This window comes from Camelus ferus, chromosome 5 (genome assembly GCF_009834535.1).
Source record: "Camelus ferus isolate YT-003-E chromosome 5, BCGSAC_Cfer_1.0, whole genome shotgun sequence".
NCBI classification, from domain to species: Eukaryota; Metazoa; Chordata; class Mammalia; order Artiodactyla; family Camelidae; genus Camelus; species Camelus ferus.
In genome coordinates, this window is record NC_045700.1 from 8,935,303 (window position 1) to 8,952,415 (window position 17,113).

At 53.3% G+C, this 17,113-nt stretch overlaps 1 protein-coding gene across 1 annotated transcript in view; it reads right to left on the minus strand.

Moving 5' to 3' along the window:
• Positions 1-3,950: 3,950 nt before the first annotated feature.
• The window catches only part of CLASP1 (cytoplasmic linker associated protein 1), a 192,244-nt gene continuing 179,081 nt past the window's right edge, over positions 3,951-17,113 (minus strand). The window contains 3 exon segments of the mRNA XM_032479286.1: positions 3,951-6,637; positions 12,658-12,774; positions 13,827-14,033. Coding sequence (XP_032335177.1) covers positions 6,551-6,637; positions 12,658-12,774; positions 13,827-14,033 — 411 coding nt within the window. The 3' untranslated portion in view covers positions 3,951-6,550.

Sequence of the window (17,113 nt, forward strand, 5' to 3'; positions counted from 1 at the left end):
CTCAGGTCATCTTCCAGCAGTGGTGTAGGATGACCACGTTTAACGGACTCCCTGCCGTCTGGGTAGTCCCACTGTAATAAACAATCGCTGTAAAGGTTACACAACTTCCCCATTTTCACGTTATAAACGCCTGTAACACGCCTGCACCACACGCTTCAGATCAGTTTTGGGTTTGAAAGCTCCCAGTTTGCGACCTGATCCTCTGTACACAATAAGCTCTTACTAAACATGATTTTATTGATCTGGTTTCAGTTGTGACTGTCCTGGGGTTCTGACAGCTGCCTCCCCAAACCGCACAACTGCTCTTGGGAACTTGTTTCGTATCTACTTACCTGGTGGAGTTTTACCACACAGGTGCCTCTAAAAGACACATGGTTGTTTGTTTTTGGTTATTTTCATCTTAAAAAGTAAGACTCTGTGCTGTCTTTTGTGACTTCCTCTTTTCCTCCAAAATGGTTTCCCTAAGCTTTGTCCTGCTGGTGATGCGTCTGTGGTGCGCGCACGATCACGGCTCAGGACGGTCCTGGAACCAGGGCCCGGCTCCCTGCCCCACTTAGTTGGCTTAACTGAGCACCAAGCACAAAGTCGCGGCCAACACAGCGTGCCAGGCAGCGTGCAGGCGCCTTTATTTTCAGGGATTTAAAATAGCCACTCCTGCCATGGGCGCATTCAGAGAGGACACGGAGGAGGGAGAGGACAGAGACTTGCCCCAGGTCACTTGAGAGCTGGGATCGGAGCCGGGAAGTGAAGCAGTGCCACGGCTCCTGAACAAATCGGAAAACGTCTAGCTCACAAGGGGGACTGCCATCCCTTCACTATTTGTTTACTCACGCAGCACCTGCTGTGGCAGGCACCGGGTTGGGTGTTAGGAACACAGAGGGAAACGAGTCCTTGCCCACAGATGTGGGTGGATCAGACACACTGCACGAGCAGATAGAAAATGTGTGATGAGTGCTAGGAAGGAAAAGTGAAGGGACTGATTCAGACATTTCTCCAAAGAGGTAGTGACCTGGCATTTGAGTTGAGACCTAGAATATCCACACAAGTTAGCCAAGGGACGTGCAGGGTGTGTGTGTGTGTGTACAAAGCAGGGAGCAGAGATGCAAAGGCCCTGAGGCAGGGAAATAGTTACTGTGACACGAAACAGAGAAAGAGGAAGGCAGGGCCGTGGGTCGGCCTTGTGGGCCACAGTCAAGATTTTGGAATTTTATCCTAGATTGTGTGTGTGTGTGTGTGTGTGTGTGTGTATGTGTGTGTGTGAAGCCACTGCAAATGTAAAGTAGAAGTGATAGATCAGATGAGTGTATTTTTAAAAACATCCATAAACCTTCGGTGGGGGAGACTGGAAGCAGCCCCCGCCAAGGCTGTGCAGGTGGGAAGGGAGGGAGGGAGGGAGGATGGAGGGGTCAGTGGAGGCTTGGAGCCCCACTCCACAGGGGTGTGCAGGGCTGGGCGGGGCAGGATGAGGAGGGCCTGGCATCTGGGCAGTGAAGCTATACCTTCGGAAGACCCGCTCTGAAGCTGGGTGTGGAAACACTCCCCTCGGTGGCCCTGGGGCTCCCACATGGAGTGGAGAAGGAAGCTGGGGAAATAAAACATGGCCATGGGGCACAGCAGGTGTGGGAAGGTGGGGCGGGCGCGAACGCCCTGGCTGGGGACCCGGGGCCTGAGGCTGAGGAGGGGCTGGAGGGTTAGATCAGCAGAAGCGGACGTGCAGGCCACTCTCCCCCTTCCTGTCCCGTGGCCTCTCACAGGCGAGCTCGCACCTGGGAGCCCATGGGTGTGCCCTCTCCCACCAGGCAGAGGAGGGGCAAGGGCTGCCGGGAGGGAGTGTCATTCCTCTCTTTCCTTTTAATTCTCTAGTAAGTACAGAATTACAGAAAAGCTGCAAAGGCAGCGAGTACAGAGATGCCCGTGGGCCCTCCATGCAGCTCCCCTCACGTTATTATCTTACAATTGTCGTGTGTTTGTCAAAACTGAGAAATGAACACTGTGATGCGTCTGGAGGAGGGGCCGGCCTGCGGACCAGGGGGAGCCCAGAGGAGGGGCGCTGGGGTGGGCACACTGGGTAATCTTCCAGACATCCCAGGTGGAGGGGCCAGACGGTGCTCGGAGGCTGCAGGTGGTGGCACTGTCTGGGCCCAGGGCTGGGGCCACAGCCCTTGCTCCCTCTTTGCCACCCTCCAACCCCCAACAGGGCCCCCGGGGGAGGAAGGGGGTCCCGGAGCCACTGGGAACCTGCCCTGGAAGGCTGCCCCTCCAGAGGGGCCCAGGGCCCGACCTAGTCAACCTCTGGGCCGGGTGCTGGCGGCTGGCCCAGTGTGAGGAGGGAACTGGCGTGGAAGCATTTCAATATTTTGAATACAACCTCTGAGATCAGGTGCCCATTCTCGTGACCTGGGTCTGCTCTCGCCTGGAACCCCTGAAGTACGAGATAATGATCCTAGAGAAGCTGGAGAGGCCGGCAGGTTGGTCGGGGGCCCTGTGGGAAGTGCTCTCCTGATGCCCTGGCAGCCCGAGATGCCCTGCTCCCTCTGCAATTGTATCCTTTCCTCCCCAAATCTGGTCCAGGGACAGCCCACTGGCTGGGGCACCCTGCCCCAAGCCCAGTTCTGTTTTCTGCAAAGCTTGGGACCAAACCACCTGCCGCTCAGCCCCCTCCCTCGCCCACCTGTCAGCTCAGAAGCAAAATGCTCTACACCAGCTCAGCGGCTCTCCTGCACCGCAGACCCAAGCACCAGAACAGCTGGGAATCTGTCAGGGGGCCTGATCCGCCCTGCCAGAGTGCCCCCCCCCACCCCCGTGCCACTCGCAGCATCAGCAATGTGCCCTGCAATGTCAGAAGAGATGTGGGAAGCGTGGGCAGGCAGGGCCGACAGAGGCAGGAGCTGGGGTCCAGCTGTGGCTCCTCCGTGCTCTCAGCCCCCTCTCTGAAATTGAACATGATGGCTCATCCCTTGTCTGCATTTTGGGGCCGTTGTGAACACCAATAAGATGCTACAGGTTGAGAATTCCTCGAGGGTCCAAGTGCCTCACCAATGCTATTCATGCTGCCAGTCAACGCCTCCTACGCCACCCCAGACCGGAGGGGAAGTGGGCAAGTGGGGAAGTGGGAAGTCCCACAGCTTTGGGACTGACAGCAACACTGTGTGAGGGGAAACGCGAGTTCTCTGGTGAGACCTTTCAGATCCTCCCATGTCAGACCTCACCCCAAGGCCAGCGGCCCCTCAAGGGCAGGCCCCTGGGATGAAGACCGGCGACTGGCAAGTGTAGACAGCGGATGCAGGGTGCCGGGGCTTTTCCACGTTTGCTACCGGATAACTAATGCCCGACTGCGCGCACCCTCCCACGTGGGCCCCGTCCGCTCCAGGGCCCAGTTACCCTCCCGGCACCTCCACCGGCAGATCAGATTGTGCTCCAGTTTACAAAGGCAAACCCTTAGGCAGGACGGGCTGTGACTCGCCTGAGGGGACCGGGGAGAGCCTGGGACTTGTGATCGGTGTCACTCCGAGGCCATGTGACGAACAGGGGAGCAGGCGGTGGGCCACAGGGGAAGGGGCTCAGGTTCACCAGGTTGGGATATGGAGATGCACTCGGGACAGAAGGCTCAAAATCGTTCTGACCAAAGTCAGGCTCCTAGAAGCGACCAGTGCCCCCGTGTCCTGGCTCCCGTGTGCGGGCTGTGCCCTTTCCGGAGCTCCCTGACGCCTGCCACAAGCAGCAGGGCAGACCCCGGCTTGTCTCAGAATCCAAGGAGACCCCGGTCCTGTGGCTCCAGGAGAGATGGGCCCCTGGGCACTCAGGGCAGGCACCCCGCCACCCTGCATTCCTCCCTGTCCAACCTGCCGAGCTCTCGGTTCCCCGACACAGCCCCCGACTCCTCAGACTCCTGGCCTGTTCAGAGCTCGCCGTAAGCCACCTCCAGGCACGGCGACATAAGGCTGCGCCAATGCGGGAAACCAAAGTGAGTTTCATTTATTCTAGGGCAAACTCAAAAGGTTTTCTGTATTGTTTTCTTTTTTAGCAAATCCTAGCACATTATTAACAAAAAAAATCTGTACATTTGCCATGATACTTGAGAGTGAAACAAATAAAATATAAATACAGATATGGATGTGACATGAGAAAGCCCCAAAAAACAAAACCAGGAAACAAAACCCAACCTGGGGCGTGGGGACCATGCGTGTGAACACAGCGCGGACAAAGCCATTTTGGGGGCTGACCCCTTCCAGACCACCCTTTTTGTCCCCGAACGTCAGCGTGAGCGCAGTCCTGGTGGGGCCCTGCCGAGTTGTTACCACGGCTCTCTACTGTGTGTGTGATGCTGGGTAAAGAAAGGCGCCGGGAGAGAGAGGTTCTGAGACAAACAGCGGTGGGGCGGCCAAGGCCGGCCAGGCGCAGCACACGTGTCCTCGGGAGGCTGCCAGCCTCCCCCTTGGCCTGAAAGAGGCGACAGCAGCTTGACGGGCAGAAGGGCCGGATGACCTGGCCCCGGTGGGTGATCGGCCCCGGACAGCCGGGCAAACGCGGCAGGCAGGCAGCTCTGGGTGCTTTGCTCGTCGCTTCTGCGGCTTCATCCAAGCAGGAGGCCTGCAGGGAGGCGGCATGCGGCCCTCCTGGGCCCGGAGTGAGGGAGGCAGCTCTTGGGGGGCGGTGGCGGGCACGGATGGGCAGACTAGCCCCTGGTGAGCACACCAGGGGGATGTCCGGCCAAGTTCAAGGTTCTTCCCCAGCGCTGGGTGGGCTGTGGCGATCCAGCGTCAGGGAGGCAAAGGATAAAGTTCTTCTAAGCGCACTGGGCAGGAAGGACCCACAGCTCCACAACAGGGGTGAGCAACAGGCGCTCTGCTCGCTCGAAGAGGGTGACAGAGAAGTCCCCCTGAGACACGTCCACGCATGGTGTCTGTCAGTGGAAATAAGGCCTGGTCCTGCTATGTTCTGAGCCCAAAAGAAGTTAACAATGTCTAACCACCTCAAATGCACCCCTAAATTCCCTCAGCAGCAGCAGTGGGGTACCTCCCACAAGTGCGAGACCCCCGCCCCCATGCACGCACACGGGTGCAGGAAGGCACTCTGGCTTCACTCATCCTCCACCTCCACTTCTGCGCCTACTCCAAGCTGAGACCTAAAATACATTCCGAGTGAAAACAAGCTACGTTCTGCTACGGTGTCTTTGACAGTGGCCAGCACTGGGGCTGGGTGGTGAGTAGCCACATCCTGGCAGCTCCGTCCGCCCTGGGAGCGCAGACACCTCAGCACCCGGCACCGGCACGGCAAGGACGCTGAGCTGCGTGAGCTTCCAGGGTCCAAAGTGGAACAGTAGCGGGCGAAGACGCCATGACTGCACTAAGAATTTCCACCTGGCTTTAAGAATTTTACCCAAAATTTAGTTAATTGGACTCTAAATCTTTTATGGAGCAATGAAACCCTCAACAAAAATTTTAAAGGGGTAATTTTCTCATTGAAGAAAAGGAAAGACTAAAATTGTGTTTCAACTCCTGTTTTTCTGTTTTTTTGCCACTCATAATTATTTTCCTTAAACACTATTTCAACAGATGATCAAGGAAGTGCTTCACTCCCTAAAATTAAAAAAAGTTATTCTGATTCTGGTCTCTCTAGGCTCTTCTTTGATCTCAATCCCAAACTGAACAGAGACGTCAAAGTGCAGATGGCAGAGCCACCATTTACCAGATGAACCAAGAACACATTAGAACAGAGCGGCTCAGGCCACGATGGGGAGAGGAACAGACAGCCCTACACCTGAGCCAACACATGCCAGGGTCTCTAGACAAGCGCTGTAAGAACAGTGCTCCCCCAAACCCTAGCAGGGAAACAGACAACTGCTCCTGTATCATCGTGAAATGAAGTGATGCTACAACTGACCTTGGCTTTGTGTTTGGATTTACACTAAACTTCCTCCAGGTGGAAGTCGGGAGTGGGGACGGCGGCAGCGCAGGTGTTCGGGGGGCTGGGAGCCTGTCCTGGGAGGAGCTGGCGATGGAGGTGCCCTCCTAACCCAGAGTTGCGGCCGTCAGCCTCCAGGTCAAACACTGAAGCAAAACCCATACCATACACTCGCTCAAGGCCATTGTCAGGCTTTTACCCATTTCTTGCCAAGACGTGATTCACTTCTCAGTAGGTCTCAAAACACAGCCTAAAACACACAAAACCCTTTCACGGTGTCAGCTGTGAGGTGGGCTCCGCCCCACACGGGCCCCGATGCAGGAGAAACACAGACACACACCCTCACGTCTGTAGTTAACAGAAGAGAAAACGCTACTTTCTACCAAGAGCGGGCTGCACAGTTTCCAAGCCTGCAGCCTCACGGGCTGTGACCTCAGCAGGCCGCACACGGGGCCAGGGGCTCGTCTGTCCTCGTCCTTTGTTCTGTGCGAAGACGCAACACAGGCCTGGCTTCCTTTATAAGCGCACCAGCAACTCGACGCAATGGCTGGAAGGGGTCAAAATACTGATTGTAATGAGCATCCGCGGGCCTCGCGCCCGGCCGGGCGGGTTGGGGCATCGGGAGGCGCCACACCGGCTGCGGGCCCTAGCTGTGCGTGGAGACGTCGGAGGAGGAGCTGCTGTTGCTGTTCGTGGTCTGCGCCCTCTTGATGTACAGGTTGAGCAGCTTCATCTGCGGAGAGAAGACACGCGGTGAGCAAAGCGGGGGCGGAAGGCAGGCAGCAGGGAAGACGCCAGGCCACGGAGGAACAGCAGCCAGAGGCTGAGGGCTCCCCACCCAACACTCACCGGCTGTCGCTGCTCACGGCCCCTGCCTGGAGCCGGGGCCACGGTGAGCAGACCCCCGCACGGTGGGGAGATGGCAGCCCAGGGCTCCACCATCCGTGGCCCCACGCACTCCTGCCCATGGACGCCCCTGCCGCCTGCACGGAGCTGCCCCGCGTGCCCGCTCCCTCCCACAGCCCTGCTCAGGAAGTGTGTCCTCCCAGCACCTCCCCTCTTGCCGCCCAAGCTGTTCACGCTGTCCCTGTCCGTGCACCCCTGCCTTGCCAAGCCGGCCCAGGTCACCCCACTTCCTCCTCCGAGGTGCTCCCTGCCTCCTGCTCTAGAACCCCACACTGTGTCTGCACACGTGGTTGGCAGGTCACTCTCAGCTGCCGCACACATGTCCCCAGGGGCCGGCCAGTCCTGTTCCCTAGCTGGGTTTTATGCCACTTTGGGGCAGGGATAAGTCTCTGCTTTTCCCACAGGCCTCAGCATAGTGTGAAGAAGGCAGGTCCCCAACACATATTTGTTGAGTCAAAGAGTTTTTAAAGAAAAAAAATAAGGGGGGAGGGTATATAGCTCAAGTGGTAGAGCGCATGCTCAGCACCCAAGATGTCAGGGGTTAAAGCTGGGTAAAAATGAGTTGCTAAACATTGTTAATAGTTATTTGCACCTCAGAACCCCTCATGTGTGCAGCCAGTTGGGTCAAGAGCACAAGTGCAAGCACAGGGAAGAGAAGGTGACAGTGCGCGCGATGTGTGTGGACGATGCGTGTGCACGTCGCAGTTTACAAGCTCTACACCGAGGATCGTATTTGAGCCTCGCCACGCGCCTGTGAGGCAGCAGCACAGTTCTGCTATTTCACAAGTGAAAAGGCCAGGGCCCAGAGCGCCTGCTCAATGAGCCGGTATGAATTCAGACCAGAGCGCTACTGCTCCAGGAAGAAAACAGCCACAGAACACACACAAAAGGGAGTGAGAAAGAAATTACAATGTTTCAGTACAGAAAGCAGACATACACAAAAGGAAACAGTAATGTAGCAAATGAGGGAAGAGAAGGCTACAAGGCATATAGAAAGGAAACAAACACCAACATGACAGAAGTCGCTCCTCATCAGTGATTATACGTGAATGCGTTAACTTCTCCAACCAAAAGACAGAGATTGGAAATATATATTTAAAGAAATGAAAACATGATGCAACTATATGCTGTCTACAGGAGCCTCACATTAGACCCAAAGACACAAATAGGTGGAAAGTAAAAGAATGGGAAAGAATATTCCACAGAGACAGTAACCAAGAGCACAGGGCAGCTACACTAGGATCAGACAAATGAGAGTTTAAATCAAAAAAGGTTCCCAGAAACAAAGACGGACATTACAGATGAATGAAAGGTCAATACAGCCAGAAATGATAACATTTACAATTACACATCTAATAACATGCCATCAAAACATACGAAGCAAACATTGACAACATTGAAGGAAGAAAGAGTTCTATAATAATAGTTGGGAGACTTCAATATTCTACTTGAGAGAACTTGAACAACACAACAAATCAACTAGACCTAACAGACAGATACAGAACACTCTATCTAAAAATACACATTCTTCTCAAGTGCACATGAGACCTTCCCAAGATAGACTATATGTCAGCCACACATTAAGTCTCAATAAATTTAAAAAGACACCACACAAAGTATCTTCTCTGACCACAACCAGATGAAGTAAGAAATCAGTAAGAGAAAGAAAACTAAAAAATTCACAAATTTGTAAAAACCGAACCACACATTTTAAAACAACCAATGGGTTAAAGAGGAAATCACAAAGGAAATTAGAAAATATCTTGGGATAAGTGAATATACAACATACCAAAACTTATGGGATGCAGCAAAAGCAGTACAAAGAGGAAAATTCATAGCTATGAACACATATTAAAAAAGAATGACCTAGATCAATAATGTAACTTATCTTATCTTAAGGAACTAAAAAAAACAAAACAAAAAAAACAAAACAAAACAAAAAGAATAAATTAAACCCCAAGCTAGCAGGAGGAAGAAAATAATAAAGATAAAATGACAAAAATAAAGAACAGAGATAAGTGGAACAAAAACCAGAAATGTTAACAAAACCCAAAGTTGGTTCTGTTAAAAAAAAAAAAAAAAACAACTGACAAATCTTTAGACAAGTTATCAAAAGAGAGACAAGTCAAATGACTAAAATCAGAAACAAATGTGGACGAGTCAATTTACTAAACTCAGAAACATTACGGCTGACTGTACAGAAGTCAAAAAGATTATAAGAGAACACCATGAGTAACTGTACACCAACAATTCAGATGCCCCAGACAAAATGGACAAATTCCTAGAAACACAAACACTAAGCCTGAATCACAAAGAAAGAGAAAATCTGAACAGACCTATAACTAGTAAAGAAATTGAGTCAGTAATCAAGAGTCTCCTGACAAAGAAAAGCCCTGGACCAGATGGCTTCACTGGTGAATTCTACCGAACATTTAGAGAATGAATATGATCCTTCTCCATTTTTTCCCAGGAAACTGAAGAGGAAGGAACATATCTGAATTCATGCTATGAGGTCAATACTGTCCTGACTTCAAAGACATCCCATGTTTATGGACTGGAAGACAATATTCCTGTGATGTCAATACTACCCAAAGCTGGATATAGATTCAACAAAATCCCTATCAAAATCCCAATGAGGTTCTTTGCAAAAAGTCTTTTCACATATAAATAGTGCTGGGAAAACTGAATATCCATACAACAGACGAGTGACGTTGGACCCTTACCTAACACCACACACAAGAATCAACTCAAAACGGATCAGAGACCTGCATTAAAAGCTGAAACTATAAAATTGTTAGAAGCTTCACAATATTGGATTTGACAATGATTTTTTAATATGACACCAAAAGCACAGGCAAAAAAACAAAGAGCTTGGATTTTATGAAAATTAAAAATTTTTGTGCATCAAAGGACAAGAAATTAATATCCAGAATATACAGAGAACTTCTACAACTCAATAACACAAAACAAACAGCAAAATTAAAAAATGGGCAAAGGACCCGAAGAGCCATTTCTCTGAAGAAGATACACAACTGGTCTGCAAGCCCATGGAAAGAATCTGAATGTCACCAACCATCAGGGAAACAAATAAAAACTACAGTTAGAGGTCACCTCACAGCAGCCATCAGCAAGGCTACCATCAAAAGGAGAGAGAACAACAGGTGTTGGGGAGGGTCCTTGTGTGCTGTTGGTGGGAATGGAAAATGGTGCAGCCACTCTGGAGGACAGTTCGGTGGTTATCATATAATCCAGCAATTCCACTCCTGGACACATACCCATAAGAATTAAAAGTAGGGTCTCAAGGAGATGTCTGTGCCCCCATGTTCACAGCAGCATTGTTTCTAACAGCCAAAAAGCCAAAAAAGGGGAAACAGCTCACATGTCTGTTACTGAGAAGTGGACATGTGGAATGCTGTATGTACATTCAGAGAGATTATTCAGGCTCAAACAGAAAGGAAATTCTGGCACCTGCTACAGCACAGATGAACCTTAGAGAACTCTACGCTGGGCAAAATAAGCCATCACAGACGGACAGACACTGTGCAGTGGTCACACACACACACACACGAAGTCCAAGGCTGGCGGAGGGGGACTGGGGAACTATTAGTTAATGGATTTCAGTTTTCCAAGATGGAAAGAGCTCTGGAGATGGATGGTGGTGATGGCTGTACAAGATGACTGTATTCAGTGCCAGTGAACACTACACAAAAATGGTAGAAAAGACAGAAAATTTTGTTCCACGTATTTTACAAAAGAGAGAAAGAATAGAAAAGAAAGCTTGTTCAAGCTCATACAGACCAGAATCCTGATCCCAAAGCTGGTACTGCGGCCCTGGCAGTGAGACACCCGTCACGTGCACCCCAGAGGTCCTGTGGTAACCCTGTGTCAGGCGTCTCTCTCCAGAGCCTGGTACCATTTGGGAACTTCTATCAATTACCCACTTTGGGGGCTGGGGTGAGGGGGCTGCTGGTTTTAGGAGATGTGCATTTCAGTCTACAAGATTCATATTAAAACAGCCGAGTTATTATATCTACAAACTGCAATGGCTGGAAGAACTGGGGTCCCAAAGCAGAGAGGTGTCAGGCCAGCCTCCCTGAGCCCTCTGAGCGGACTGAAGTCGTGCAGGGGTAGGAGGACGTGGGGCTCCGGCTGTAGAGCAGGGGTGAGATGACCCCCGCACCTGCTCAGCCCCTAAGGAGGGGTCACGTGAGATCACAGCACAACTCCCTCACTCAGGAGAGTAAAAAGGGCCAGAAGAACCAGGCTCTGACCGCTATCACTTTTGGATGAATTGTCCCTCTGTAAATACTGTCTGGGAGGTCCCTGCTGCCACCAGGAACTGCCTACAAGTCCTGATGTAGGCAGGAGAGGGGTCTTCCTGGCCCAGCATAGCACCTGTGCGCACAGTCAGGGAAGGGCCGGGTGAGGGCTGGGCAGGAGGAGAGGAGAGAATGGGCTCCAGGGACACAGCCCCAGTCACTCATGCACACCCTCACTCACTACCGCCCCCAGCTGCTCACCAGTGGTCCCACCAGGGGACATGTGGCCACATGTGGAGACACCATGGCGGTGGCTCCTGGGCCTGCAGGCAGCAGTTGGGGTGCTGCCAACCTCCCACAGCACATGGGATAGGATGGCCTGGCTCACACAGCAGAGCGGCCACAGGCCCCGCACTGCAGAGCAGCACAGCCAGGCTGCCCAGAGCTCCTGAGCTGGGATGCTCACCAACCGTGTTAAAGGAATGTAATAGAGGAACAAATCTGACTCCATATTGGATCTGTTCTTTTAGTTTTAACCACTGTGCCCTGTTGTCTAGGCTAGCTCTGCACCTTCTGTGAAACAATGTTGCCTTTAGCCTGAAATATACAGAAGAGCCTACTCTCCGGGCTCTGACCTTTAAGGATGTTAGCACTTCTGCACTTATGTAGTTGCAAAATAGAGAATAACCTTTGTTTTGCTGGAGGTTTACAGGGACACCATGGCCTGACCTACATGGACGGCTGCAGGAACAAAGAATTCCTACAGCAAGAAGTTTGCAACAACAAACCACACCACCTTCCCTGTTTTTTTGTATAAAAGGAGCCTGTATCCTGATTGGAGCAGGATGGTTCTCCAAGACATTAGCCTGCTGTCCTCTCAGTCTGCCAGCTTTCCAAATAAAGTCGCTATTCCTTGCCCCAACACCTCATCTTCCAATTAAATGGCCTGTTGTGCAGTGAGCAGAACGAATTTGGACTCGGTAACAGGAACAGCTCTCCGTGAGGACGCTGCAGCGCCAGCTGACTCCTCTGCTAAGGAGGGAGCTGGGCACTTCCACTTTGGGATGTGCCCTTCCAGCAGGCGCCTGGGTGTGGCCGAGGCCCTGCCTCTCCTGCCAGAGCTCAGGGGTCTCCACCTGCTTGTGCTTGGCCCGCTCTCAGGTCTGAGGTTACTTTAAACCCATAAGCACTCTGGCCACACTCATCTTCAAGGAGCCAATAGTCATGCTCTGCCTGACTCCAGAGCACCCTTGAAAGAACACAAGCAGCCCAGAACAAGAAGCCGGGCTCTGGAGTGAGACCCGAGGTGCCCTGGGCAGGTCACTCGCAGGCTAACTGTCCCCCTCCCACAGGGACGCTAGCACAGGAGCTGGCAGAGAGCACAGTGCCCAGACCGGCAGGGCAGGTGGAGGGCCCGCTGTGTGACCCTCGCGGGTGATGAGTGAACGTCCTCACTGTCACTGCTAACAAGGATGGCCGCACAGCGCCCCAGTGACTCCCTGGACTGTCAGTCGTCTCACCTGAGAAGAGGCCCAGGAGGACCCGGGCGCGGACGAGGTGGGGGCTGTGACCCGCCCACTGCACATACCTTGCTCCCCGTCAGCTGCGCCAGGTGAGGTTTCAACTCTTCTCCGATCACGGAATAAATTGCCACCAAGCAGAACACGCTGGCCTTGCGTACGCTGCTCTCCGTGTTGTCGTAGCCCTGTAGGCAGAGGGGACAGGAGGACTCGCCCACAGCCTGCGACCACCAACAGTCCCACCAACCCCCTTCTGGCTCCACTTGGATGGATGCGTGGGTGGCAGCGACGGGGCCACACCTGTGCTCCTCCGGGTCCCGAGGCCACACTCAACACGCCCAGGGGCAGCAGCAGGGTCCGGGCCACCACCAGGGCGTGGCAGCCTCAGCCACAGCATGAGGTGAGACGCAGAAGAGAGAAGGAAAATTAACAGGAAAAACCACCGGCTTCTCTCACACTTCTCCCAGCAGCAAAGCAGTCCGCACATGTGAAAACCCCTTTAAAGCAAGCAGAGAGGCATTGCCCACTCCTGTGGGTAACCTCCCTGCTGTGCGAAGGCCTCTGGGGCATGTCCAGTCCATGGCCAGCCCACGGCCGTGGTCACATCCTCCTCAGCTGGGCCCCTGTCCCCCGTTACCCCACCACACCCCAACAGGCCTCCCTGGCTCCCTCCCCACGGCCCTCAGGGCTTTCCAGCCTTTGCACCCTTCCCTCTGCCTGGGACCTCCAGTTCTCAGTTGTGTGTTGAGCCAAGTGCTCAGCAAACAGCAGCATTTATTCAATGTAAAGCTGACTTCCCCCTCTTCCTGAGACCTCTCTCTCTGAGACTCCCCCTGCACCTCCCCAATGCTGACTCAGCAAATGGAGTGTCCCCAGTGTTGTCTGTCTGGCCATGCTGGGTCCACAGCAGGCTGAAAACTCCCTGAGGAATAGTAGAAAACACCTTTTATCTTCCAGAGTCTATTTAACTCGATGCCTCAGGCTTACAAGGGCTTCAGTGTGTAAATATCTGGTGGACATATGAGCAATTTGAGTCTGTCCACGGCCGCTGTGCCCAGGGCTGGGCTCCCAGACATGCAAGAGGGCTCACTGAACGAACAAAAATGGACGATCAAATGCGTTTACAGTAAACAGGAAGTTCCTTCTGCGAGCCACAGGTCCTGGCTGCCGGGAAGATGTCCCTGTATGCCTGGTGGAGGCAGCTCCCCTTGGGCTCCACCCTACATGGGGCACCCACCTGCAGCAGGCCTGGGATGATGTCCACGAGGAGCTGCAGCAGGGACTCCTTGGCGATCCGCTCAACGACTTTGGTCTGCATCTTGATGGCGGCCAGGTTGATGGGGTAGTCGGCCGTCTGGATGATGGGGCAGAGCACTTTGATGCACTGCTCCGGGTGGATGGAGCTGGCCAGTGTGGACGCGGCCTCCTCTGCAGCCCTCACCACCTGAAACACAGCCCCGCTGGGTGAGCCCTGTGCACTGCTGCCGACCCCAGGCCCAGTGCAGGGACTCCGCTTAGAGCGAGCAGCAGCCGCAGCCTCCCACCCTGAGACAGCCGCAGTGAAAGCAGAGTGGGGGATGGGTGGGGCTGCCCCATAGTCAGACCGTGGGGACACTAACACCTTTCTACGTAGGAAGTCACCGTCCAGGTGTCACAACACACTGGTCAGAAAGCCCAGTGATGCTGACCAAATGAGGAAGTTTCAAACTTGGGGTAAAAACGAAAGGGTCAGAAAATACTTGACGATTTCATAGATATACCCAAGCTGGACAACACTGATGCAGAGGAACTTAAAACACCACTAGGTGGACAGACGGGCCTGGGAGATGGACCGGGAAGTCCCAGCAGCACCACTTTGGTCTCGACAGGAGCAAACCAGGAACCTCCCAGCTGCACAAGGGATGCAGAGGCCACTACCCACCCAGACGAGTGGCCACTACCCACCCACACAGTGAGACCCTCTTGCAAGGTTCCCTCCCTCCTCCATCTCTCTAGGCCCTGTTATCAGCCAGATCACGGTGAGCTGCCGGCAGACAGGTCAGCTCTAAGCTTGAAAAGGTCCCCTTACAAAACTCCAGGGATTCTGGGTGTCGCCTGCACGAAGCATTCAATCAGACATATTTAACGTAAGGAGTTTTTCTGCAAATACTGCACTTTGCGGTGGCACGTCTGAGGCCCCTCTCCTCCTAGGGTCTAAGCATGTCCCCCGAGACAGGCACCGTGTCTGGCGAGCCATCAGGGAGGCCTCGACTCCCCCCTGTGGGCCAAGCTCCCAGCTTCTGGCCAGCTGCCCGACTCAGAGGGAACTGCAGGTTTTCCCCGGGTTTCTTGTAACATAAGAAGCAAAGATTACAAACGTAAGCAAACGCAGGGCAAAGTAAACGCGGCGAGGAGACGGGGAGGACACTGCCTGGGAGGCATGCTGGCCACACGCCAGACACGTTCAGGAGGGAGCGTGGGCTCCGGGTCACACTCACTCACCATGAAGTGACCAAAACCCTTCCCCTTCTGCTAATTTTGCTACAGTCCGGTTAAGAAACACAGGAATTCTTCCTTTTCAAAGTCTGCGAAATAACATGTCAGCTCGGAAAAGCACGATTTCCTTATCTAACGCTCTGAAAAATGAGAACATTACTCAGGACATTGATGAATGTTTGCTTAAAGATAGAGTTTCCCTGAGAGCAGAGAACCTGTCACGACCGGGACTCCACGCTTTAAGTTCACAGACCCTGACTTGGCTCTGTCACAGACGCAGCAGACGAGCACAAGGTCAGGAACCCTGGGCCCAGGGGTTCACTCGCCTGCTGTAGCCCCCCAGCCACTCAGGAGCCACGGGAAAGGCCACTCCACCTATAGGAAGACACACAGGGCGGATACGGGACTCACACGGGGACCACGTCTCCGGTGGAGGAGTGGCCCTGCTCTAAACCCCAAGGTGGAAGGTGGGTGGGCATGAGGCAGACCTGAGCCCAGGCCCCGGTCCTGGGGTGGGGTGGGGTGTAGAGAAGCTTCAGGTTCAGAGTCTGTGGACTCAAGTTTCAGACCTGGCTCTGTCACCACCGAGTGAGCAGGACTTGGGGGAAATATCCTCTGTGTCTAGGCCTCAGTTTCCCTCGTCAGTAAAATGAGGGGGACCCGAATTAAGAAGTTTTACTTTATTTTGGATCACAAACCTCATCTTCTACCTGTACTCGATGAGTGCTTTGTCTGAAAAACGCACACATACAGGTTCACAAGGCAGAGCTGAAGGACATGAGTGCTAACAGCACAGCCACCGCACCCTGCCTGGACGGGCAGACCCGCGGCTGCACCACTGCCCCAAACGTGGGACGGTCTTGGCTGGGAGACTCACTCTGTCCTACCCCAAGAGGTAGAATTAGGGCCAACAGGGAAGAATGTCAAGGGGTCCCCCGTCCCAGAGAACGCTGCAGACACCGGGCCAGCCCTTCAGGACCCGTGTGGGAGACAACGTAAGCCTCAGCTGGGCAGGTGGATGGCACACAGTTGGCCCCTCCTCTGCGTCTCCAAAATCCACCTCTGCAAACCCTGAGGTCTCCAGCCTCGGGTGACAGTGACGGCCCCCAGTGTAGACACACATGATCCAGCCAACGCAGCAGCCCAAAGACACAGCTGCAGCCTTACTGGAGTTTTAAAGTTAACTTATCCAAGTTTAAATAGACTATAAAAATTTTTTTATTTTCTTTGGGGGAGGGGGATAGGTAATTAGGTTTATTTATCTATTTATATTACTGGAGGTACTGAGGATTAAACCCAGGGCCTCATGCATGCTAAGCATGTGGTCCAAAGCCTTTTAAAGATACATTTAGAGAAATGTAGTTATATCCACTTTACGTAAAATTCAAAAACCTTGACTACAATTCCATTAGAATTGATCTACTTTCTGAGTGGAAGAGGGTTAAAAAGCACCTTCAGTTTCCAACAGCGTCAGTCCCGCAGGTAGGCCCTCCCCCAGCCTCACTCCTGTAAGAGGACTTCAGACCCCCGGGCATCTGGCCCACAACCACACCGCCAGTGAATGGGCAGGAGCAGGATGCGTGTCAGTATCCTCTTAATGAAGCTGCTGTGGTTCCCAGTAGTGTTACTTCAGCAAACTGCAAACTCAAAGGTTCTGATGTGATGCGGTGGCCCTGTGACTGCTTCCTGCACGTGAGCGGCCTCTCTTTCCATAAGAGGCCCTCTCTGATGCCACCGGAGTCACATCTGGTGCTAGGAGGTGGCTGCCCAGGGAGGGGGACCACCCCCTGAACAATCCTGAGGTGTGAGAGGGACCTCTGACTGGGGCAGTCGGTTCAGCAGAGCCAACCCAGGCATCCTCTGAGTCCGTGCCACCCAGCTGGCTGGCTGCCTCGGCTGCTGCCCACCTCCGGCCACCTCGACTGCTCCAGCCCCTCCGAATGCCCAGTGCCCTGCTCTCTTGGCCACACGTTGATCCTGTTGCTTTGACCTTGACTGAACCACGGTTACCTTGAAGTCTAAAGCCGTGCCCCCTACCCCCCCTGCTTC